The sequence below is a fragment of the Sinohyriopsis cumingii genome, chromosome 5 (genome assembly GCF_028554795.1).
Source record: "Sinohyriopsis cumingii isolate HCF-2022 chromosome 5, ASM2855479v2, whole genome shotgun sequence".
Taxonomy (NCBI): Eukaryota; Metazoa; Mollusca; class Bivalvia; order Unionida; family Unionidae; genus Sinohyriopsis; species Sinohyriopsis cumingii.
In genome coordinates, this window is record NC_142965.1 from 44607255 (window position 1) to 44634894 (window position 27640).

The window sequence follows — 27640 nt, forward strand, 5'->3', positions numbered from 1 at the left end:
GTATTAGTGAAATTGAAAAGTGGCTTGTCTTAGCTTCAAAGTAATTTATCCCAAATAAGAAGACCCATCAAGAGATTTAGGAAATGGAAGTCAGTGATATAACTTTAATCAAAGCCATAACAAAAATTTACTGAAGCCAAAAGCACTGTATTACAGAATGAGTTATCTTAGCTGCATAAGGATTCATCCACATCAGGAATCGTCTTTAACCCGAACCATATCTTTACAATTTTTTATATCCATTCCCACTGATCTGGACTCCATGTTTAAATCAAGAAAATCCAAACAATATTGCTAGGAATAACAAAGACATTAAAGGTAGCCTTTCTGCAGCCCAATTATGGATCGGAGTATGAATAGCTGATATTTTATAAGGACTTGGCAGGTGCAGCCACATTAGCAACATTTACCAATGGCTATCTCCTTACTATGGAACCCAGTGCATGTAATGTCAAAACAAATTATTGGAACTTTCTTGCACAATTCTTGCAAACAAAAATTAGTATTTAGGTTTAAAATGCACCCAAACCAACCCATTCCATTTTGACAGAAAATTGTGTCATCTGATACAGCCTATCTACTTGATTCATTGTAAATGGCTACAGTATCCTTCAGCTTTATTAGAATCACACTGAATTATTAGGCCTCCATTTAAATAATCAGTGAAATGATTCAAACACATCAGTCTTATTTTTTTGGAAATAATATCGTGGCCATCACTTTAACTACTAACATTAGAAGCAGCTTGCTTGGTATCACATAAAATAAGACAGTGATAACCATTTATTTTGCTAATTTTGATGTTTAGCAAGGTAGTACGATATATACTGCCTATTCTGTTTTTGTTTTTTTTAAAATGTGATCCACACCTCCTGCATTTTAATTGGGTCCGTAAGTTATCTGGGTACACTAAAATGAGTGGATGGCTAAAGAAAACATGGAAATCTTGAGTCAGTGATATAATTTCTTTATTTCTTTCTTAAATGAAATTAGAATATGTGAAAATAATAAACATTTAGCCCTTTTGGGTGACTATGGTTGGAGACAGAGCAAGTAATTAACAGAAAGCAATTTTGTTAAAGCCACATGTTGTGGGCCAGTATCTGAGAAAAAACACACCATTTTGTACATAATATTTCCATGCTGCTATGGTTAATTTTTTTTTGTATTATTCAATATTGTGATTATTTGCTCCATTAGAGCCACTTGGTGTAAATTTCGTCCTTTTCAACTCTCCAGCAACCTAAATAGTAATATAAAAGAAACTAAATTCTTATTAACAGAAATGACATTAATTTGTTAAACTATTAAAAATTAACCTTAATCTCTGTGTCATAGGAGGCCAGATGTTCAGAAGTTGGCATTGGATTTTTCTCATAAAAAGACCCTTCATTGAATTTGATTATTAATTATTTTAACTGAATTTTGGCTTATATATAAGATGTACACTGCAACAAGTATGTAATTGCCTTGAAGACTTTCAGTTAATTGGACAATATAACCTAAATACCATCAGAGTTAGGGTGTAGACCCTTTGATTTCTTGGGTAAAGAGGGATCCCCAACAACCAGTTTCATTTTCAGAAAGGCAAATTACAATTTATGATGATGTCTATGTTTTTTTTGATTTTTAACATAGTTTTAACAATTCTGCAGTCATATTGCTACGATGTCTACAGCCTGCCAGTTTATAGTGACATCTAGCATGGGGCATCACACCGCAGACATGTAGCATCATGTCCTACCCAGACACATTATCCTGACACCAGGCTGAGCAGTCCTAACACTAACCTCTTTATGCTGAGCACCAAGCGAGGCAGCTGCTAATACCAATTTTTTATAAGTGTTTGGTATGACTTGGCTGGGGTTCAAACCTGTGACCTCCTGCAACTGAGGCGCATGTTCTAACCATTTAGGCTACTGGAACGATCATATTTAAGTTGATGACCAGGTCACATTCCAAATCAGGGTCACAAGGTCATTTTTGAGGGTCGCTAGGATATTTTTGGATGGTTGCAAAACTTATCAAAATCTGGAAATAGGTTTATGAGGCTCGAAAAACTATTTCAAAGGATCACTATCTAATAAGGTTGGGAACCACTAACTTAAACTGTTCTGTTCTAAAATCCAACTTTCCTATGTCTGACCTACCATAGCAGTACAGTGTCATCGAGCCTGTGAACATCTGTTTTCAAGACCAACTTTGCTACATTTAGCCTACCATAGCAGTACAGTGTCATCTTGCCTATGTACATCTGTTCTAAAGTCCAACATTTCTACATCTAGCCCTCCATATTTGTACAGCATCATCTGGTCCTTTTACATCATTGTAATATGGAGGTGATGCTTCCATTTCTAGCAACACATTTTGAAATAAGTAAGGATTGTGTCAGATTTTAAACATATTGATAATTACACAGTCAATAATGTTTTTAAAAAATTAGAATCAAAGACAACCTATGAACGTGTAATGTAGTTAGCTTTCCAACTTAAGATACTAGGAATTAATGGTAAGGGTAGGTGGGATTACCTACAATTACCTCAGATAGAATGCAAGTGGGAGAACAGTCTACCAGTTTGTGTAACCTTTGCATGATTGGTATGTAAAGGCCCCATACCATGTTATGTATCAGCATGCTGTATTACATGTCATCATTTAAAGACCGTGAATAGATACGATGATGTTATGAGCAGTGTGACTAGTTAGAATGTTTGCTTTATAACTTACCTTTGCAGTGAGGGAATTTAAATTTCACTTGATTTATCTGGTTTAAAATTGTTCACTTGTAAACTAATTCAGCATTGCATGATTTACATTTCGCCTTGTCTCTTTTACAAATGCTGTCAAAATAGCTAGATAAACATATGAATATTCAAATATCGATTTTCTCCAAGAATATTTGCAAACCTGTGCAGGGATGGTCCTGGCTTTTAAAAAGCTGTTGCCAAAATAATCGCCAACCTCAATATTTTGTCGCCAATTTTCAAAAAGTGTCGCCAAAAAAAGTAGTGTACATTTTTCCAAGTGTTCATTTAGTCTATTAATGTAACAGGCAATGAAAATTACAAAAGATGGATTAGTTAATACTTTAATTACAACAAGCATTAACAAAATGTTACAAAGTGTTGCATGAAGATCCGTCACGATTTTAGGGCTGCCCACTTGTTGAATGCAGTTTCAAAGTCTAATTTTTCACATCTGTACATAATGATTCTCGTTAAATTCTCGAGAGATGAGATGCAGAGCTTATTTCTGATGTCAGTTTTTATGAGGTTCATCTTACTGAATCCACGTTCACAGTCCTCAGTGCTGACAGGTGATACCAGTAGTCTCTCAGCAGCCCTCCCCCCCCCATGGCTAGCTTCATAAAGCTTGTAGCGAATTGCTTCCTAAATCCCAAGAATGATCACTGAATGCTGTAAAAATTTTCTCGACAAGAAAAATAGGATCTCCATTCCCACGAATGAAACTTACACGAGTCAACACCTGGCAATATTGGACCGTATATATAAGCATAAATTCACACCCAATTTAGGGATTCTTTCACTCCTGTATTTTGAGAAATAAATAATTATTATTAATTATGCAAAACTGTTCTTTTTTGCTATTTCTTGTTGTGGAGTTTAAGTCTCTGCAGCCGTAAATCAGGACTGATGGCAAAAGGAAAAGATCAATGAGTAAAATGCCGCACTGGCGACAGATGTAATTGTGATTTAGAATTTTTCCATTTGCTTTGTATTTATCCACAGTAGTCGGTACTTCAAAGCTTATCAGTTTTCTATGAAGGTTCAGCAAAACTATTGTATTGGTATATGTATAAAAAAAAACAGAAGGATTAGCCATACAATTAATTGTATCTGTTCTATTCGCGTCTTCAGAAGTCGGTCAGTTGTAGGTATAGTGCGGTAGCATGATTGACTGTATCGCAGCATACAGTACTCAGCCCAGATGTCAGCATAAGCAGATTATGATGTAACAATGCACTGTAAAGATGGGGTTGTCAATAAGAACAAAGGATCGTTTGTGTAACAGATTGATTCCAATGATTGCTTAGTCAAGTTTGTAGCTTCCTTTCGTTCTGCCTTTTAATTTATCCAGTCCAAATCATTGATTGTATGTACAAATTAAATAACCAAAAAGTATGTCGCCAAAAAAATCACCAGATGGGATATTTTTGTCGCCAATAAGGAAAAAAAAATCGCAATTTGCGACATTGGCGAAGCCCAGGACGATCCCTGCTGTGTTCAGATTCAAAACAAAAATTCAGTTATTTCAGTTCAAAGATCATAATTGTCCTTTAGAAAAGATAAAGACTTGTAAAACATGGTACTAACAGCTGCTTCACTAGGCGCTCAGCATTAAGAGGTTAGTGTTAGGACTGGTCAGTCTGGTGTCAGGATAATGTGACTGGGTGGGACATAATGCTACATGTTAGCAACATTACGCCCCAGTGCTAGACATCACTATAAACTGTCACACTGCAGATATTGTAGCAATGGGACCAAAAAATTGTTAAAGCTATGTTAAAAAAAATCCAAATTGCACAAAAATAAAGAGACATGTATACACTGAGATAGCATGCCCACACACTGAGATAACCTGTCCATACACTGAGGTAGCATGCCCATAAACTGAGATAACTTGACCATACACTGAGATAACAAGCCCATACACTGTGAAAAATTTAATACAAATTAAGTCCCTCTGTACCTTTTGTGCAAATTCACTCTCAGTGTAAACCTTTCCCCACACATTCTACTCTGCAAATCATCCTTAAAGTAACAAACTCGCCATGATATCAAGTAGCCAGTATGGAAATTAAGTTTATCTAATGCAGTTGAACGGATTCCTGATATTGACCTAGCTTCTTGCTAACATTACTTGCATAAATTAGATGAAAAATACAGTTTATACAGTATAAAACAAATCAGAAGAAACTGGGAAATTATTTTGTGTTAATTCACAGTGTGAACAAAAATTGTTTTCAGGTTGATTTTTTGATGCATGTACTTAGAATCCATTTTCAGTTATATGGTCATAGTGACTAATAAGGCTGTATTGTAACAAATACTTATTTTATACGTTATAGTCACATCTTGGAGTAATAGGTTATCTCAGTGTGTGTGTGATTTGGAATTTTAATGTAGCCGTAATGTAACAAGTTTTCAGTCTTATTGCTGTAACATCTGCAGTATGGCAGTTATAATGATGTCTAGCACTGGGGCATCATGCCGCAGACATGTAGCATGATGTCCCACCCAGTCACATTATCCTGACACCAGACCGACCATTCCTAACTAACACCAACCTCTTACTGCTGAGCTCCTAGCAAGGCAGCTGTTAGTGCCATTTTTATAAGTCTTCGGTATGACTCTGCCAGGATCCAAACCCGTAACCTCCTGCATCTGGGGCGAATGTTCTAACAATCTTAGTCAGAGATAATATTATAATATTAGTTATATAAGTGTTTATTCTTTGATATCAAAAGTTGAAATAGACATGTTAGAATGGCCAAAAGAGTATAATTTATTTGTTATTGAAAATTCAATGAAATGAACATGTCAGAATGGCCAAAGGTTATAATTTATTTGTTATTGAAAGTTCAATGAAATGTACATGATACAATGGCCAAAGACTATGATTTATTTGTTACTGAAAATTCAATGAAATGAACATGTTACAATGGCCAAAGACTTTAATTTCTTTTGGGCTCTTTTACCTTTTCTTGTTAAGCTCTGGCCTTACTATTATAGTATTGGGAATTAATGAAACACTCTTAAAGATTTTCTTGTTAAGCTTGTTATTATAGTACTTGAAACTATAGCGAACCACTCAAGTTATTTTTTCATGTTAAGCTCTGGCCTTTTTATTATAGTACTTGGAACTATAGTGAACCACTCAAGTTATTGTTTCATGTTAAGCTCTGGTCTTGATTTTATAGTACTTGGAACTATAGTGAACCGCTCTTAAGTTAGTAAGAAAGTTTGGCTGTTTGTAAAATTTAATAATGATAAGTTATATCAGTCAATTTTATGAATATTTTCCACAAAATGAAACACTTGGTTCCCTTTGTTATGGGCTGTTCCCTTTAAACATACTTGGTACCCAGGAAAGGCAGTTAAAAAAAATATATGTCAGGCTATATTGATTGCACAGAATTCATATTAAAATGAAAAGAAAATTTCAAATTGCATCTGTGGGTGAGTATGCCACATTAAAAGTGCTTCCCTGGGTCCCAAGTATGTTTTAGTGGAACAGCCCTCAGCACTCGTTCTCTAGAGTGATTACTCACGTGCAAATATGCATGAACCAATTACCTGGTACAACTCCATGTGAGGTCGAAATCAGTCAAATCTTTCTCCAGTTCTGCATCAAATATTTATTAACCAATTACCTGGTAAAACCCCATGTGAGGTAAAAATCTGTAAAATCTAATATTATGTTTAAACCAATTACCCAGTAAAACCCAGTGTGAGGTAGAAATCTGTAAAACCTATCTTAAACATATCTTCAATACTGTACATATAAATTGGTTACTCAGTGAAACCTCATCTGAGGCAGAAAGCTGTTACTCAATGAAACCTCATCTGAGGCAGAAAGCTGTAAATCTATCATTAAAGGACACAATGAAAAATGCCTACAGGACAGTTGTAATATAAAAAAGCTAGACTATGAAACTAAACAAAATATTTTGAAAACTTTATAAATGAAATTCCAATTCAATCTTATTTTCAAATTATTTATCAATTTTTTATTGGAGAAATTTGTTCTTGTGATGAAAATACTATGCTGTCATTTGATCTTAATACAGTTTGATTTTGCATCTATTTATGATTTGGCTAGGAATTTTGCAAAATTTACACCCATTGTATGTTGTAATTTCAGGCTTGATTGCAAAGATGAAGTCTTTTCACATCATTTTTATCATCATGGCAGTCACAGAAAGTGACCATGTTTCCTGTAGAGATCTGACTCAAGAGCCAGGATATTTGAAGCCATTTGGATTTGGACGACCAAATCATCCAGTAGATGAAGTCCAGGGTTTTCCTGATCCAGAAACATTTTTTCGAGACTATGTATTTTCTCTGAAACCATTGAAAATGACGGGAGCCTCCAAACTTTCTCCAGCTTTTTCTCTGTGGAGTGATGATTATTTTTTGTCATTGGAAGAATCCAATGATCATAACATTAACGTGGAAACGGCCAAAAAGGAAAGAAGGACACAAAAAATTATTGACATGAAATTCTCAGACTTTTTGAGAATTTACAATGTTTCAGAAAAATACATGGTGGATAGCGTACCAGACTTTCTTGGGTAAGTATTATTTGGTGCTTAGGAAATTAAAAGCATTGACTAGATAATTACTAGCATTTTGTCTAAGATTTATAATAGACAGTGAAACCTCTCAAGATCAAAATCTCTATAACCAAAATGCACTTCAAAACACAACATTTTTTGGTCCTGAATTTTTCCTGACATATTTAACTGACACTAATCTACTTTGGAAACTGATTTTTAATTTGTCCTTTAAAAAAAAATTGTGTGATTAATGTGGATGGTTATTTGTTTGTGGATCATGTTTATGATCACATGAAGCAGACCAAAACATTTTATCACAGTCTTATACTATGCTTTTGAATTGTGCCAAATGCTTGTGTTTGAATAAATCTGTATATCAGACAGATTGTCTTAAGTTTGACTCAGCAAATCAGTTTATTACAAATTTTCAGTAAAGATATAAAGGTTAGAAGAAATATTTTCTTCCCAATTTTAAATGTGACCATTTTAAAAAATCCTTACTTTTGTTCTCACTATTCCAACAGATTACTTGGAATGCCTTGAAAAATTTACATACACACTCATCGAATATCCCTCAAGAATGGCCACTCCTAATGTGACCAGCGGCCGGCATATTAGTACAAAAATGTAAAATGTTCCCCTCGTGAGCGACCACTTTATTCTTCCAATGTATCCAGAATTAATAATTAATTCATATTGTGACCTAAAATATGTATTCAGATTATCTCTATTATGTCAAGTTTCTGTTACTGAAAGAAGTGTTAACTATAGTATATGTAATAGGAAGAGTAATATAAAAGCTGACGTTTGCAGGAAATGGGAACAGTTTTATGATAGAGTTTTGGGCTTCACACATCTGTCGAGTTCTTCTCTTTGTTGATTACAGCTGGACATAATTGTCAAGATCATAACAGGGTCAGCATAGGCTAAAAATAGATTTTGTGCATTAACACACACACACACACACACAGATATTAACCTTGACCTTGAACAAAACAGGTTACCAGACAAGGGCCGGAAAATCACGTGACAACACATTTATCGCTTCCTTTACGAAGAAGGCATTTCATCCACTCGACAAAAGTTTCATCTGCATACTTATATCGCATACAGTTAACAAGATATGAACAAATCATTACCAAACATTAACATGTCATCACGTAAACGGAGACATATTATTTTAAAAGAAAGTCGGTTATTCTACTTGACGACATCAGGTGACGTGGGGAGGCGGTACCTGCAAAACAATTATTATGTAGAAAAGACTAAAATAAACAACGTCGTAACCAATAAGGAGGTTTTTCAGCAGCAGTGGGAAAATGGAGCAAACAAAAAGTGAATTATGTATGTGCCAAGATTTAAATGACGTTTTTTGATTGGTTTTGCAATGTGCTTGACAATGATGCCTGCTCGCATATCAAGAATAAGAACTATTAATGTATATTCAGTTGAAGTAAGTCTATTATTATAACAAGAAGAACCTTTTAATAATTAATGTTACTTTTAAACAAAGATATTAAATGAAGATCTTGTAGCTTTCTTACTACGTACATTACTTATAATTCTCACCAAAAATTTTGTCCCCTTCTGGAAAGACTACCAGTCTTATAAGGCCACTTTCTCAATACAGAAGGGGTGGCTGTGTAAGAAGGGGACCACTGTAATCTTGAAAATTGTATCACAACTCCTCCTGAGTGGAAAGTAATATTGACATGGAGCAAGTAACAAATTGTCGTAGTGACTATCTTGACAATTTTTTATTCCTCAGCAATATCTAACTTGGTTTCAGCTCTCAGCAGTTAAAATGAAGAAATGAACTTGATTGTGGATTCCAGGAAATTCTTTTCAGCCTGTAAAGCATCAGTCCCTTTGAGGGAATTTTGCTTTTTTGTTCTGCATTAAAGTCATAGTACTAACTCTGGCCTGTATGTGTTCATTTTTATAAATTAATTTCATGAATTATGCTAAATAGACATTAAAGTGAACATTGTAGATTGTAAACAATTGAAGGTAATACATACATGAAATAACTTGCAGTCATGAAAAACAATGTTTCCTTAGATTCAGAAATTTAGAAATACAGTAAGAAAAAATTGTAATTGAACTTGTAATAGTCAGAAGTTACACATTGCTGTCATTTTCGCTTGAAGTTGGATATCGCTGTTCACTTTTGCTGGCAGAATCAACCGTTTGTTCAGGGTTTGGTTAAAATTTAGAATTAACATATATTTCATAAACTTCTTTACAGATTGTCAACATATTTGGCATGAATCATTCTGAAGCTAAGACTATTCATTTTGTGACACACTCACTGGCCCCTTTAACATGGGTCAAGGTCACAAAGCTTTTATTATGGTTTTTACATTTTTCATTTGCTTGTATTTTCCTGACTTGATTGATTTGTTTCTACTTTGGATGAACCATTATGAAGCTAAGGCAGTTCATTATGTGGCATGTTCATTTATCTATTTGAACTATGGGTCAAGGTCAGTCATAGAAAATTTGTTAAAAGATTCGGTTAAAAGTTTTCATTTGCTTATATTTTCTAAATATCTTTATGGATTCTCTTTTAACAAATTTTCTATGACTGACTTTGACCCATAGTTCAAATAGATAAATGAACATGCCACATAATCAACTGCCTTAGCTTCATAATGATTCATCCAAAGTCAGTCATAGAAAATTTGTTAAAAGATTCGGTTTAAAGTTTTCATTTGCTTGTATTTTCTAAATATCTTTATGGATTCTCTACATACTTGGAGTAAGTCAGTATCAAGCGAAAGCAGTTCATTTCGTGACATATCATTTAGCCCATTTAGCTTAATGTCATTGTCACAGTAATAAAAAAAATTGTGTTTAGGCATTGATTGTAGTTTTTTGTTCATGCCTTGAATAAGTCATCATAAAGTTAGACGTTTTTTTACAGGATAGTTGCTCAACCATTCAACACTATAGTCATGGTTTTTCCAGCGCTTCTTGAATATCCCTGCTGGAATACAGAATGTTAAAGCTCAAGAAAATACATCACTTTTTAGATACAGATTTTTTATAAACAATATGTAATGCATTTTCCATAAATGGGATAAAATTGGGTTTGTGAAATCACTTACAACATGCCAGATGAAGTAGACCCCTTTACTGTATTGGTGTATGTATTTTTTCTTCTACTTTTCTAAGAGCCTTATTATCTCTGGGTAAATTACCATTGTCACCATTAAAACTCACATGCTGAATTTTGATTAACAGCGATGATAAAATTTAATAAAATAGTCATACGTGTTGATAAGACACCCAGACTTTCAATTGATTTAGTTGATTAGAACTTGCCAAATGAAAGTGGTTGTGAAAGAAAAGATAATCTCCTGAAAAAAGATTAATTTAGACTAGGTTTGGATGTACTATAAGTCATATATATGAATTGTCTTTGTTGTAGCACTGACATTTAGCATCATATGTTGTCTTCAAACTTGATCATATTTCCAGTACATAGTAACTTAACTTAATACTGCATTTATTTTAAGGAAAGATGTCATATTCCCATGCCCTGTCCAATGTGATGACTTGATGGAAAATAATCTTGTGGAAACGGTAATACAAAAACGATGAAGACTTGTTCATCCCTGTCATGCTACACTATTCATATTACCTATAAATGTGCATCTCATTTTAGTTAAGCTTATGGTTGAAATGATTAATCAGTGTTGCATTATTTTTTCCGTTTTGCTACCCATCAGTACAAGAGGTGAAGAATCAATACAAGATGATTCTTACCCTTTACAAGTTACTTTAATCTTCAGCAGTTGTAAATAATTTTTTTGTGTAACTTTTATTTGTTAAACTAGTCTAATTGTGCTGATGCGCCTTAAAAATATAATCAACCAACCAACCTACTGACTGGTTCAGTCAGGTGGGTTCTTTTGTGACATTGTGTATTGTAATAATCGTCAGATAGGAAGTATGACAACATAAGAATTACAAAACAGCCATACTGTGTATATGAGAGAGAGTTGATCAATTAATTCATTCTTATTTCCAATGTTCTTGTTTTAATATCAGTCTGCAGATGTGTTTAAATGTGTTTAGATATAATTTGAATGGAAGCCATTTGTTTGGATTATTCATTGGAATTACAAAGTACTCTTTCATTCTGAATGAAATTATTATTCTGGGACTATTGTGAATTTATTCAAAGAGGTTCTTGACAATGCCATTGTGATACATCAAGACTGTTGGCTCACCAGCACATTTGAGGACTCAGAATTCATTTAGACACTTGATTCTTTTTGACTTGTGTGAACTTTTTAGAGTACCATGGTTCATCAAGGATTGTTTTAAGTTCATCAGCAGTAAATATTAGTGCCAACAGACACTTCAGGACCATACGTATTTAATAATGTAGATATGTCATTGTGAATGCTATTCCTTTTCAACCCTTGAGGAACACAGTATATTGGTTGACTCATTAACTTTGTTTGTTTTAATTTTTATGTGGACCCATAAGACATTTTGCAAGTTAAAGGAACCCTTGGCTTACAGTGGTGATATACAGACCCACATTATGCATTAGAAAGGTTTTAAGTGAAACTTGTTTTGCATTGGATACTTACTGGTGAGGAGCTGAAATAAATTACTGTTGGTATCAGTTACAAGTGAATTTTTGTGCAACTCAATGGAATTGATGACTGTATCCATATCAGGGATTCTGGAATGCTAATGGCTCTTGCTAGATAGTTGTTTCCTGAAAATGAATAAAATGTTAATATGGCAGCATTATTTGAGAAATATAACATTAAAACATTTAAAGGAGATAATATACAAAATTATAACAAATGAAAGAAAAAACCCCATTAATATACCTAATTATCAAATATACAAAAGTGTCATTTTTGGTTCCAGAAGATGCAGTTGCTTCACTTTTAGTATTATCTTTCATTGTTTCACTTTTAGTATTATCTTTCAATGTTTCACTTGTTTCCTCACAGACTGTGTATTTATAAATAAATAACTGATAATTCATTCAGAAATCTGTCCTGCAGATTTCAGCAAACAATAGTAATTTATGTCTGTCTACTGTTTTTACAAATTGATTAATAATTGGCAACAAGCAGAATTATTATTGAAAAAATAAAGAGCACTTAATTGATGGACATTACAAGTTCTTTTTTAAATAACAGGGTAGCCAGTGTAGAAAATCAGGGATGCAGGTTACGAACCAAAATCAAATGAACAGTAATGGATGTTATGAAAAATGCAAATATACAAATTCACCAGGAATTACCCAAAGTGTTGAACACACATGTAATGTTTTGATATTATGTCTCATTTTACCAAGGTGTATTGTAGTGCTATGAACTCAGTATAGATTGGAAGTAAAATTTATGTTTGAATTTTAATCCAAATTAAGTGCTTCTCCAGCTATGATTATTTATGGGCAGCTAGGGATAGGATACTTTTTCTCACTTTCTAAGTGATGACTTTGAATATGTTCAGCTAGGATATAAATAAACAAAAATTGTTTTTAAGTTAAATTTCCAATGGCTTATAAGCAATCATCAGTACTATAAATACATGTTATTGACAGCATAATTTGGTGACTAATTTCATCTGTATGGTAGCATAAATACATGTCATTGACAGCATAATTTGGTGACTAATTTCATCTGTATGGTACTATAAATACATGTCATTGACAGCATAATTTGGTGACTAATTTCATCTGTGTGGTAGCATAAATACATGTCATTGACAGCATAATTTGGTGACTAATTTCATCTGTGTGGTACTATAAATGCATGTCATTGACTGCATAGTTTGGTGACTAATTTCATCTGTATGGTAGCATAAATACATGTCATTGACAGCATAATTTGGTGACTAATTTCATCTGTATGGTAGCATAAATACATGTCATTGACAGCATAATTTGGTGACTAATTTCATCTGTGTGGTACTATAAATGCATGTCATTGACTGCATAGTTTGGTGACTAATTTCATCTGTATGGTAGCATAAATACATATCATTGACAGCATAATTTGGTGACTAATTTCATCTGTATGGTAGCATAAATACATGTCATTGACAGCATAATTTGGTGACTAATTTCATCTGTGTGGTACTATAAATACATGTCATTGACAGCATAATTTTGGTGACTAATTTCATCTGTATGGTACTTTAAATACATGTCATTGATGGTAGAATTTGGTGACTAATTTCATTTATACACCATTTATAGAAAATTTGGCAAGTGGACAACATAAGAGTGTTTTCAACTGAAATGTTAATGTGAAATTGTGAATATTTCCAGATAATGTGGTTTAGTAGTGGTGGCACAAAGTCTGTGGTACACTTCGACACAGTGGATAACATCAACTGTCTGTTCAGAGGAGAGAAAGAACTAGTGTTTGTGGACCCTAGCAAATATGGAGATAAGGTAGGTTTTTGCTCATAGAAAAAAGGTTGTTTTAGAATTTTATGGACTATAAACTTTATGAATACATTAAAACCAGTGGTAAGAGATATTCTGAATATTGTAAATTGTCTTTCAAGATGTGGTCTTTAAACAGGTAACTGCCTACAGTAACAACATTGCATTAAGAATTTGGTCACATGAGATGGTCTCTCAAAAGTGATTGTTTAATTTTTGCCTTACAATTTCTGACATAATGTAGTAAAATCAGTTTTTGTGGGGACCAATTTTCGTGGTTTTCATTGTTGTCCAGAACCATGAATTTAAATCTCCAACAAAAAATGAGCCATGTAGGATGATGACCCCCCCCTTTTTTTTTTTCTTACAGTGTTTCATTCCTAGAGGTTAACACAGCTACTAGTATTTGATAAATCAAGGTCAATACTGTTGTCTGGTAATTAAATATTAGCTTTTACATGTGTTTGTTTCATTTTTTATTTTGACCTTTTGAACCAGAATTATAAAACATTTTATATGGTTTCAGTGCACATGTTTGATAGGGTATCTGATAGCTGTAATTTTACACTCACTGCCTTAAATTGCTATGTGAGGTAAGTAAGGCTAGAGTGAAAATAGAGAAAAAGCATAAGGTATTCAAACAATAGTAATAATGAAAATGAAAGAAGAAGTAATACAAAATAACAGTATATGAAAATTAAAGTTAATTCTTATTCAAATCAATCCTTCATTTGAGTATAACTGTTGTTGAAATGTTTAAATCCTTCTGAAAGTACATTTCATTTTATCCATGCATTTTAAATAAAAAAACAACAATCCTGTAAAATACTATAACTATTTCTTCAAACACTATTTTTAATGAAACACTAGGTATATACACTAATTACAGCAGAGTATTAAAGCTCACACTTGCCAGATTTTTGAACAAAGCCACTGTATCAGCATTGTGTCAATCAAGTCTCATGGTGCTCACAAATGCTTTTCAGGTAAATAATCCCCAAATTGCTGAATTAAACAAGTCCAGCTTTCTCAAAACCACTGATAATTAGGTCCGATCTTTCACTCATTGTCGCATGAGTTGCAATTATCCACTCAGCATGAACTGGCTTGATTAATGTGGTTGAAGGCTTACTAATACTGTGCACTGATCATCACCAGTAACATCTTCTTTTTCCGTAATGTTGTCCACAACCTGTTTAGCATACCATTTGTGGAAGTGTGACTTTAATTCGTCTTTGTACTCTTTATTTACTGTAAATTCTAGTTGTTGAAGTTGGCCTGTACAAGAGGCAGGCACAAACATTAGCTGCCTGGTAAGCAAGCGCCAGCGCTGTGCTCGCAGTTTCTGACTGTTAGGAAGTCCAGAAACCATGTGGGGGGGGTCTGAGTTGAAATTTACCACTCTTAAGTCACTATGTTAATGCCATGATCGTCAGAAAGTACTGATGGTGCAACTTGATGAACAGTGGTTTAAGTAAGAGATCATTCATATGTAATTTAATAACCGATTGGCCTAGTGTTGTTGGCTGCGTCAGCTTCCTTTGATGTTGAGCACTCAAATGAAAACATGGAGAAAGTGATTATTGTTGACAGGCATTTCATTTAGAGATGGTAGTATTGTTTTAGTTTGCATCGGCTTCGACTGATGTTATTCACTTGGTCAAAAACACTGTGTAATTATTGAACTTGCCAGATTTTTTTATTTGTGCTCATACGGGAGGTAGTTTTGTTTTAAACATTAAAGTGACCTCCGTTTGCATCGGCATAGTTTTATTCTTTTGTATTCTTTATTTTGGGTGTTTGTAGAGGTTAAACCATGAAATAAAATACCTATTTGTAGAGGTTAAACCATGAAATAAAATACCTATTTGTAGAGGTTAAACCATGAAATTAAATACCTATTTGTAGAGGTTAAACCATGAAATTAAATACCTACTAATATGCAGATTTTGACAGGCAAAACCATGAATTTAAATACACATGAAATTGCCTTTTTTTAAAAACAAAACCATGAAAATTGAGGCCAATGTAAATAAATGATACTACAGTAGTTCTAATGTACCATTTTTCTCTTTTTGGGTAGGTGTAGGGTACGGACAATGCTATGAGAAGGTTCTTGTGAAATTGTACATTAAAAGTCTTATGCTTGGGGAATACTCTTGTGACATGTACCATTCAAGTATGATGCTTACACAAAGCTCTTGTAACATGTACCATACAATTATGATGTTTAAACAATGCTCTAGTGACATGTACCATTCAAGTATGATGCTTACACAAGGCTCTAGTTACATGTACCATACAATTATGATGTTTATACAAGGCTCATGTGACATGTACCATACAATTATGATGTTTATACAAGGCTCATGTGACATGTACCATTCAAGTATGATGTAAAAACCAGGCTCTTGTGTCATGTACCATACAATTATGATATTTATACAAGGCTCATGTGACATGTACCATTCAAGTATGATGTAAACACAAGGCTCTAGTGACATGTACCATACAATTATGATGTTTACACAAGGCTTTTGTGACATGTACCATTCAAGTATGATGTTTATACAGAACACTGACCTGTGGGTTAAAGCCATAAATTGTTTTGAAATGGACTGCTTTAAACTACTCAACAGTTCTGTCTTTTGCAAGATCATGAAAAATAAGCAGAAGTATACACCATGAGGACACATTGCAATCTTGATTGCTGACCCATCCTTTCAGGATAACCTCATAGTGGTACATTCTACATTCTACCAAAGTGTAACCACGTGATCTACACAGGGCAAGCTTTTCTTGACCGATTTATTATTTTTATTACAACCACATTAAGGTGCATTACAATGCTAAAACCTAGCTGCTAATCACTGATACCAACAGCATGCTGCTGGAGATAGAAATGGAAAATATCTATAGAAACATGGTGGAGGACACCAAACTCTACAATTCAAGTGACTTCCAGAAGATCATCCCCTACTTAGCAATGCTATTAATAAGGTGGTAGGAACTTTTAAGGATGAGCAGTTAGTACTGAGTCCCAAAGGGCTAAAGGTGTAGCAAGATTGACGGTAAAGGCTGATCTCCAGCATAAGCTGTACCTCAGGAGTTTCACAAAGATAAGGGAAACACCACACCAACACAGCCATCTTTAGCCAAAACAAACACTCGTATGGCCTGACAAAGATGAGCTTCTCCTTGATGGATATGAAAAGAAATGAATCCACCTTGATGGGATCACAACCAGAGTCTCTTGCTGCATCGAAAGTGGGAGGCCAACAAATAGTTTGAAGAGTTCATGAACTCCTTACTCAAGACATCATCTTGATCTGGTTGTTTGACAGGTATTTTTGAAGAAATGGTGTATAGCTCAAGATCTCCAGTTTGACTCCACATGCTTTTCACTGGGTGAGAATAACCATGTTAATTAGTTGGGTATCCTCTGGCACAAACTGCAACTCTTCTCACTTAAAGCCATGGCAAGGTGGCAGGTCACCCACCCCATCAGAAGACTTATCAGAGTGACATATGATGGGTTGGCTAGTGATTTCAGATCAGTCAAGTGTGCTTAATTTCATGCATGGAGAGCAGAGTACAGTGGAACCCCGCTATAACGTGCCCCGATTTAATGCGAATTCAGATATAACGCGGTCGTGGCGTGGCTCCCGAAATTTCGCACATCAAAAAAAAAAATTTTTTTTTCCAAAGTACATGAAATAGTGTATAAATAAATTGGTATCATTATGGACAGGAGATCGCATATGGATTCCAATTTAATATGATCGTGGCATGGTTCCTGAAATAGGGTATAAAACGTTTATTATCCATTTGGGAGAAGAGTTTGCGTATAAATTTTAATATAATACGATCGTGGCGTAGCTTCTGAAATTTAACAATATCACCAGGTTCGTAAAGTGTTGTGCCAAAAATAAACATTATCGGAAATGTTACTTATTACTGATCCAGTAAAAAAAAAGCCGCCAGCATGTTTGCTGGGCTTGGTGGTGTTATTAGACGCAATCAGTTGACCAGTAAATAATGTCTGCTTTATTAGCTGGAAATTGAAAGGTATGAAATTGTACATGCGTTCAGGTTTTAAAAATATATATAAAAGTAACTCGTGACGTTTGCAGGTCTACTACATTTAGTTCTCAGGTTTTACATATGCATGGGGTTGGCTTATGAACTCGTTATTAATTTCCTATTTTTTTATAAAAATATTTTACCGTTATGGAAAAGCAAGTTCACAAAACAATTCGTTCTCTGTACTTTGCGCAAAAAAATTGATTTTCATTTTGGGGAAGAGATCGTGTATGAATTTGAATACAATGTGATATATAATACGAGTGTGGCGTGTTCCTGAAATTTTAAATACATGTACGTGTATTTTTCTCATCCCCGGAAAAAATACTTTTTTTAAAGTAAGAGAAATAGTGTGTAAAATGTTTATTATCATTTTGTGGAAGAATTCGCTTTTGAATTCGAATATAATACAATCATGGCTTGGCTTCTGAAATGTAACAATTTCACCAGGTTCTTGAAGTGTTATGCCAAAATAAACATTATCGGAAATGTTACTTATTACTGGTCCATGAGTAAAGCCAGTAAGTCGTCTTTGTGATTGTCTTTAATTAATTCTGTATACAATCATTGCTCAAACAATAGCCGACATGTGTTTCTTCTTTAACCGCATACACAACCAATCAGCAGACAATGCGGTGGTTGATAAAAGATTCTCACAATTTAATAAACATAAAAAAACGAAAGCCGCCAACATGTTTGCTGGGCTTGGTGGTGTTATTAGATGCAATCAGTTGACCAGTAAATAATGCTCGCTTTATTAGCTGGAAATTGAAAGGGTATGAAATTTTACATGCGTTCAACTTTACATTGTTCTTTAAAAAGTGACTCGTGACCAATGCAGGCCTACTGCACTTAGTTCTTGGGTTTTACATGGGTATGGTGTTTGTTTATGAACTCGTTATTAATATCCTATTTTTTATAAAAATATTTTACCGTTATGGAAAAGCATGTTCACAAATGCAAATCGTTCTCTGCACTTTGCGCCATGATTAGTATAATAGTTATCACACGTTTCTTTCAATATTCACAAAATCTGAAGTAAAAGTTACATGTACGCTGAAAGCATGTGTTTATTTGTAATTATTCTGTTGTAGTCGTTCAAACGAATAGGTGTACAAGCGTTAATTATTGGAAATTTGCAATGGATAAATGTACACGGAAACGCATGAGAAAATTTTAGCAGTATATTTGTACAGACATCGTTCATATAACCTGTAATGTAATGAACCGTACACGTGCTTCATCTTTCTTAACCTAATTTTGCTGTTAATTTTTTCCAATGAATTCAGACACATAATGATGTGTGACAAAATTATTGAATAGTTTAAATATGTATGCAATTTTTGCAATGGAATTACATATTTAATGGATTAATTTCAAGCCCCAACGGTACAATATCAGATGGCAAGTAAACGGTGTTGAAATTCTCTTCATGCTGTTTATTAGACATTGAATTCAGACACAATGATCTGGGAAAAATTTATTGAATATTGTAAATCTGTGTGCAATTTTTCAATGGAATTACATGCATTATAGATGAAATGAATGCCACGACGGCACGATAGCAAACGGTGTTGATACCCTATTCATCATATACATTAGACATGAATACACGTATATGTGCCAATGAGTTGTTCTCAGAAAAAAGTAAAATGCTCTAAAAAACCCACATTAACGCGACCCTGATATTAACGCGATCTAATTTTGTGGACCCCAATTATCACATTATAGCAGGGTTCCACTGTACCTCGTCTTTCTATGTCATGACCACAGATAACCAGCAAATTGTGGTCGCCAGCCAGATCTCATGGTAAATCAGTACCCACCAGGACATCACCACACTTGGGCACATATTCGTAGCCCTCCAACTCTCAAATTGGGAGAATAATCAGGAGTGCAACATGTTGGTGTTTGGCAAGCTTGATGTGATGGAAGTAAGCCTTTCCATGGTTTGGCAGGGTTATGGGAAGGTATAACCCACCTCAGTACTGAAACAGATACTATATTTACATGGTCTTTTGGTAGGGTTATCAGGTATCATAAATTTATTATATTGCCAGTGCATATTTAAGGTATAAAAACTTACATTAAACTTATCAGGTACAGTGGGGGCCCCGAGTGGCTGAGTGGTCTAAAGCGCTCTCCGTTACGGATCACTGCCATCTCACCTCTTTCTACATGGGTTCGAGTCTCGGATTCGGCCAATGTGGGTATGTGAGAAAGCTTGCCAGTAGCTTCTCGTGGGTCGGTGGTTCTTGGGGTGGGTTTCCCGGGTTCTTCCTCCACCATTAATACTGGCCACCATGTATAGCCTATCCTGTGCTGAAAAATGGCGTTAAACCCTACAACAACACAACATAACTCAGGTACCACTGTCCATAATTTGAGATTCTTTTGTCAGGAACACTGGTTATACACCCCACCCCCCTTTGTGTTACATGATTCTTTTGTACACCTTAATAGGTTTTTTGCGTACCAATGGAATATTGCAAATGCCATGATGAGAGGCTGAGAATTTTCAATAAATGGTAATAAATATTTATATGAACGATTTGTAAAGAATTTATGTGATTATAAATACAAGAAAAAAAAGCAGCATTATATTATATTAATTCTGATATACATATTATTATGTACAACACGGATTTAAAGAGACACATTTTAGATTTTCTGTTCTTGTTTGAAACATTAGTTTACCACAAAGGTTAACTCATTAAAATATGATATTCACTTTCACTGTACTAGTTTCTATTTGTAGGTTGATATCGATGGACCAGAAGGAGCATATTCAGCTGTAGATGTTGACAGGTGATTCTTAGGTTTTGTTTGACATTAGCTAGCTTTGAAATTTTCATCTTTCATTTTTTGAGACCATTTGTTGCACTCAACAAGTTCATAAGATGCTCTCATTTACTCAAAATTAAACCAGTCATGTTAGATGAATCCAAACAAATCAATAAAAAAAAATTAAAATGATCAAAACTGATTCATAGAAAAAGAACTCTAATTAACCTAGTTCATTTCATCATGGGAAAGGGATTGATGGTAAGATGTAGAGAGATTAAATTAGTAATTGTTTTAAACTGAAGAAAGTTAACATTTATAATAATAATAGCATGAAGCATCCACTTTTTCCAGTCGGAACATTTGGTTCAAAATCAGAACTCTCCAAAAAGTGAGAATGTTGATCATTCCTCTTCAAGATAAACAGGTTCTCAGTAAATGGAAGTAAGGTCAATTTGATGTAATATAGGCAGTTTTCACATCAGTCTTTATTACTAGAATATTGGATGCTTTGAGATTGAATGCTTCTTCTAGAATCTTCTATTTGACTCTGATGCTATGACACTGAAAACTTTTGGAATCATCTGTGTGACTGTTATGCTGCAAGATTGAACATTCCTTCTCAAATCATCTGTGTGATGGTGTTGCTGCAAGATTGAACATTCCTCCTGGAATCATCCATGTAACTCATATGTTTTGTTTCCATACTTTGCTGATGAATTCTGTGAATCTGCTCAGCACCAAGATAATTTGGGTAAATTTGGCAGCTATTATTGTTGGGTAGCTTTGTCCAGCCCTGCTTTTAAATAATCTTAAATACAGACAATATCCGGGCGCGAGTTATCGAGGGAGCGGTGTATCATTAAAACTGCTTATTTAGCTCAATTTTTTAGCTAAATCTTCAAGAGTGTGTTAAAAAAATATATATCTTATTTGAAAACCTGTCTGAAGTATAACTACAGTGAGAAAGGGAAGGCAGGAGAGTCTTGATTTCTGTCGTAAAATACCTCCATATTAGCATAGGACCCTAGGCTATTTGGAACTGCTTTATGACTCATTGGGACTTGAAAATGATCAAGATTCCCAATCATTAGTTGCATTATGGCATAGGTATTAGAGGAAATAGTGCTGGTGTGTTATTGGCTGAGTTTACCATTCAATGTTGCCGACTTTGTCTTTTTCCTATTTGATTTAAGAAGTAGGAAGGATAGAGGTACTTTGTCTGCCATAACTTGACTATCTTGTCATTAAAATATATATATTGTAGTAACTTTTTTTCTACATCCAGCATAACAGAGTGCATAATTCTGTGACGCAGTGTGTCTCTTTGTTTGTTAACTTTCCCTATTCTGTATGATAACTTCAGTTCTACAGCACATACCTCCACCAAATTGTGTGGATAGCCTGCATTTTGGGTAAGATAAAAAAACCTATCGATTTATAAGACAGAAGGTCAGAGCTCAAGAACACTGACTGAAAGAAGAAAAATGGCCGCAGTGCAATAACATTTGTTCCACATCACAGAGATCTGGACCACATTTTTGGGGATGGTTTGCACTTAGGGTAAAATAGGATCCTGTTGATATCAGAGTAAAAAAATTAAAGGTCAAGTCACTATGAACGAAGAAATTTTTTGTTCCACACAACAACTTGAGTTCTCCAGAATCTGCAGTTGCCAAATATTGTGTATGATTTGCATGTGGGGTAACAAAAAATGAACACTATTGATTTTGGGATCAAAGATCAAGATCACTGTGACTGAAAGAAAAGAAAACTGGTTTCAGCACAATAACTCCAGTTCTCCGCCATCTGCATTTAGCAGACATCATGGATGGCTTTCACTTGGGGAAAGGAAGAAGCCTTTTGATTTTAGGTCAATTGTCATGGTCATAGCAACTGAAAAATATCAAAATTGTTGTTGACCTGAATTCTACATCATAAACCTGGACTAAACTTTATGGATGGCTAACATTTTGGGTAAGGAAGAAGCCTATCAGTTTGGGGGGGTCAAAGGTCAAGGTCATTGACTCAGAGAAGACAACTTTATTTTTGCCGAAAAATTGAACCAAAGTTTGTGAATGACTTATCTATTGGTTAAGACTGAAACCTGTTGATTTGGGGGGAAACTGTCAAGGTCACTGACTGGAAGAAGAAACATGGTTTTTGGTAATAACCTCAGTGTTAAACCACATACCTTGACCAAAGTTTGTGGAACACTTGCACTTCAGACACAGAAAAGGCATGTTGATTTTATGTTTGAAGAGTCAAAAGTTTAGGTCATTGTGACTCAAATAAATATGGGTTTTGCAGAACAGCTTTTGTCCCTTGACCAAGCTTTGTAGATGGCTTGCAATTAGATTAGTAAAGAAATGTCAAGAGATCAGAGGTCACAGTCATGGTTTCTGAACCTTAAGTTTACTTACAGACCACATACCTTGACCAGACAGAGATAAAGGTCATTAAGACCATTTGTGAGTAATCTTTAGAGTCATTCATATCCTACATGGAGGATTATTGAACACAGGCAGGCATATTATGTGCCATTCAAAGTACTCATATTTACTCATAGCATTCATGGGACCTGAAAATGAGTTTGTAATAAACACAGAATTTTGGTAGAAAATGTTACTGAAATAGTGCTTGAGATGTACAAATAATTTTTGTCAAAGTCAGCTTTAGTGGAAAAGCAGTATTTCTGAGGGTATTGACATCATTTGTTAAGTCTGAATTAAAGTTTTTCTTTGAGCATTGGCTAAACATGCAGGCCATAGCTTTTTTATTTGTTATGATTGGAGAGGCAGTTGGAAAAGGTCTGGATTAGATTGAACATATTTCAGTGCTAACCTTCATGACAATAAAAGAAAATTTGTTTACAATAACCTACCAGTATCTCGAAAAAATGAACAAAAATTGAGGAAAAAACCTCCTTCAGTATGAACAGTGATTCCTTCAGTATGAACAGTGATTCCTTCAGTATGACACAGTGATTCCTTCAGTATGACAAAGTGATTCCTTCAATATGACACAGTGATTCCTTCAATATGACACAGTGATTCCTTCAATATGACATATGTTAGTTTCTTCCTCTTTTAATGGGAATTCATTAGAGGTAATTGTCTGTTTTTTATATTTCAGTGTTGACTATCTGAAGTACCCAGACTTGGCAGATGTTGAGTTTCACCATGTTAATGTCAGTGCTGGGGACTGCCTGTACATTCCATATCGTTGGTAATGTCAGTAGTACAACATAACCTTTATGTGCTGTTGTGAGGAAATAATTGTAGAAATTGTTATCATAAAATATCATATATGGTCAACATTAACTGGCAATTTTTGTTTTGTTAAGTAATCCATCTCAGGTTGAACATTATTTTCTGTAGCTACAACAATTACTGTTGTAATTGCAAATTTAATATCAATGTTGCCTAATTTATATCAAGTGCATCACAAACAATATTGTTTAATAGATGAAACAGCAAATAATAGTACATGCAATTGTTATTGGCATAATTTTACTGGGTACAAGATTTCTTGAGATATTTGTGAACAATATCAGATTTGATTTCAGGTCACAGAATTATGGGTTTATCACAACAACAATCGCTGTGCATGCAACTTCCCAAAACCAATGGGGGAAAGATCATGCAAGTTGCTTGTGGTTCCCGCAATTTATTGTACCCAGTGTACCCAGTGGGCACTGTTTTCTTTTGAAAGACAAAAATTAAAATTAAAGGTTTGTCAAATTAAGTTTTGGTTGTCCATTTTACTGGTGATCTCAGTCAAGCTATACAAAGGTAGATATAGTGTTTGAATACTATCATCTGTATGATTGAGATCTGCTGTGGGTTTTTGCAGAAACTATATTTTTTGTAACTCTTGGTACATGATTGTGTCTTCATTATGTGTAGTTTTTATTCTTGAATATAAATTGTAAAGATCATCTATAATTTATATAGTCAAGATATTAGATACTTAATTTTTGTACACAGGAATGAAATTCTGTTTTAAGATATTAAGTGTGTAGATTGCATAGGCTCTATAAATACTTGTTCACATAGGTGTTTACAGCCATTAATAATAATATTAATAATAAGACCTTTTGGGGTTGTTACCTGTTGGACAGGTAGGTCAAGTAGGTTCTTCAAAGAATTAAGTTATTTCCCATTGGATGAGTTTGGTCACATAAATAGATATTTTGAAATATTAGATTGAGTAGTAAGATCTGTCATGTAGGGTATATTGTGACATATAGTCATAACAGACTCTTAAAGGTGTATATTGGGAGAGAACTGAAGAATCAAAAATTTGATTCCTGTTTTGGATTCATTCCCACTTTGGATTCTTATTTCATATGTCGAAATCTCAGCAGATATGTTTAATGTTTTTTTAGTTAATTTGAAAGAGATGTTTGTTAGAATTATTCATTTGAATTACAAAGTGCTCATTTGGCTAGAACATGATTCAGGGATTATTGTGAATTATTCAGAGGGTTCTGGACAATGCTGTTGTGATATGTACTTTCAAGAGTTTGAAATTCATTCAGAACATTCTATTCTTTTGGATATGAATAGAACTTTTTAGAGTATTTTGGATTCAGTTCATAATACTGTAAGTTCCTCTTACATTTTCATTGTTTAACTTTAACCCTTTACCTCATAAAAGCATCTTTGGACGCCTCTACTCCATTCACATGGAAGCACCTTTTGACGCCTCTGCAAGATTCGCATAGAAGCGCCTTTTGACGCCTGCTGTAAACATTAGCCATTTTGAGCTAGTTTTCGTAGTGCCACCTTCGGGGAAAACCCCCCATTACATACTACATTCATTTCTGCGAATGACAATTACGTCAGATCATGTGGTCGCTATTCATGCACTGGTCGATATCTGCTATTTAAAGTAACTGGGTCGTAATCTCCACTCTCCAAAATGGCAGCCGCGGATTTCATTCAGTACGTACGAAGTTTTCACGATTAGAATAACAACCACGAAAGATTCAATAAATTAGGTAAAGGCTCTGATATTAATGTAGGCAGCAATTAGTTTTTATAAATTATCAAATTCAGATGACTTAGTGATATGGACGCACACGAAAACCTTGTAAATTTCAAGTATCGGAAATGGCAGCTATGGTTGGTCACGCGGCCTCACGGACATGACGGTGAACGAGTTCTCTCAAGATTTTGAAGCACATAAAAAAATTCTTCTGTGGAAAATAATTACACAGCTATAACAATCAGACATTACTCTTAAAATTTGTCCACATATAATATATGTGTACCAAAAATGTAAAATGGTTAAAATTGTTGTTAAACGTAACATACACTAAATTGCTTAACAGTTCACAGGCAGGATTTCATTCAGTACTTACGAAGTTTTCACGAGTAGAATCACAACCACGAAAGATTCAGTAACTAAGGTAAAGGCTCTGATATTTATGTAAGCAGCAATTAGTTTTTATTGATTATCAAATTCAGATGACTTAGTGATGTAGACGCAGACGAAAAACATGTAAATTTTGAGTATGGGAAATGGCAGCTATGGTCGGTCACGCAGCCTCACGGACATGACGATGAACGAGTTCTCTCAAGATTTTGAAGCACATAGAATATTCTTCCGTGAAAAATAAGTACACAGCTATAACAATCGGACTTTACTCTTCAATTTTTCCATATATAATAGATGTCTACCTAAAACGTAAAATGGTTAAAACTGCTGTTAAACGTAACACCACTACATTGCTTAACAATTCACAGGCATGCCTATGCGGATGCGGTCTGCTAGGTAACAGGTGTTCTATTTATAGCATGCTGCACTTTGTCACTATGCTGTATGAGGTAAAGGGTTAATAATTAAATTATTTGTTAAGTTTTTCTGTTACTGTTTATAACTACAGTGTCATAATACTGATGATGTCTCACAAACATGGAAATAGCACCTCATCCACATAACACATGGAAGGGGGACCAGAGGGTTGGAAAAAGAGAAGAAAAGGAACCAACATTCCAAGACAAGTGATTGAATACTTAGCAACTAGTTACAGAAATAACCCAAAAGGAGCTATGTCCAGAATATAGTAAAGTCATCCATTTACAAATGAAAATGGTTGCATAGGTTAACCTGTGTTCTTCAGAGGCTGCAGCTTGGCTGAATACAGCCTTCCAACAAATGTGATCCTATTGCAGAAATATCCTAGGGTCAATAATGATCAAGTTGTGGAAATTTACGTTCTAATATCATGAAGATTGTGAAAATGGATTTATTTCACAAAACAATTCACAATGTTCTTAACATCAGAAATAGTAAATATACTGATTATTCAGATGCAAGGGAGTCGGATAGACCGTTACCTGTTTTCATAGGCTTTGAAGAAGTGGTGCGATAAGTAATAGAAAAGAATATTTACCAGCCCAGCAAACTAACTTTGGTATAGTACTAATATTAGTACCCTTACTCGTACCTCGCGGACAGGGTACTAACATGAGCATATACATGTTAATGGAGCAAGCCGGGTGTGATTCACACTCTTTTAGCCTAATAATAACATTTTAAACATAGTCCTTGCATATAATCCAATAAATTGAGTAGTCCTCTTATTTAATACCGGAAGTATCGAAAATCATTGTAGAAATAGTTGTAAAATCTCGTTTACCTTTTTTAGCCGATATTTTCGTTTAGATCGTCCGCCATATTATTTCAAATAATGATTACTTCCGTTCTCAGCCTCGTTTGTTTGTGTGCCATATAAGGACATTGACGCCATATTTGGAAATGTAAACAAATCGTAGTAAAAATTTGGCGCCGTTTGGGTCAGAAATTCTGCGCATTAAAAGTAAATACGGTTTATTGGCAACTTTGAAATTCCACCAAGAAGCGATTATTCGCACTTAATTGATAATAATATAGCGTAGAATATCCAAAATATGGTCTAGCAAGCCTTACGTAGAAAAGGGGTCACGGCGAGAGTCTCGCGTTATCTGTCATGGCGGACAGGATACGGTTAGAGTAACCATGCCAGTTTATTTTATTGTGTAAGGGCTTAATAA

At 34.5% G+C, this 27640-nt stretch overlaps 1 protein-coding gene across 1 annotated transcript in view; it reads left to right on the forward strand.

The window, feature by feature from the left end:
- The window catches only part of LOC149799051 (tRNA wybutosine-synthesizing protein 5-like), a 55126-nt gene that overhangs the window by 924 nt on the left and 26562 nt on the right, over nucleotides 1-27640 (forward strand). Inside the window, exons 2-6 of the mRNA XM_089958026.1 lie at nucleotides 6886-7315; nucleotides 10822-10888; nucleotides 13611-13736; nucleotides 20572-20621; nucleotides 23733-23825. Of these exons, the coding sequence (XP_089814152.1) occupies nucleotides 6900-7315; nucleotides 10822-10888; nucleotides 13611-13736; nucleotides 20572-20621; nucleotides 23733-23825 (752 nt within the window). The 5' untranslated portion in view covers nucleotides 6886-6899. The remainder of the gene's footprint in view (nucleotides 1-6885; nucleotides 7316-10821; nucleotides 10889-13610; nucleotides 13737-20571; nucleotides 20622-23732; nucleotides 23826-27640) is intronic.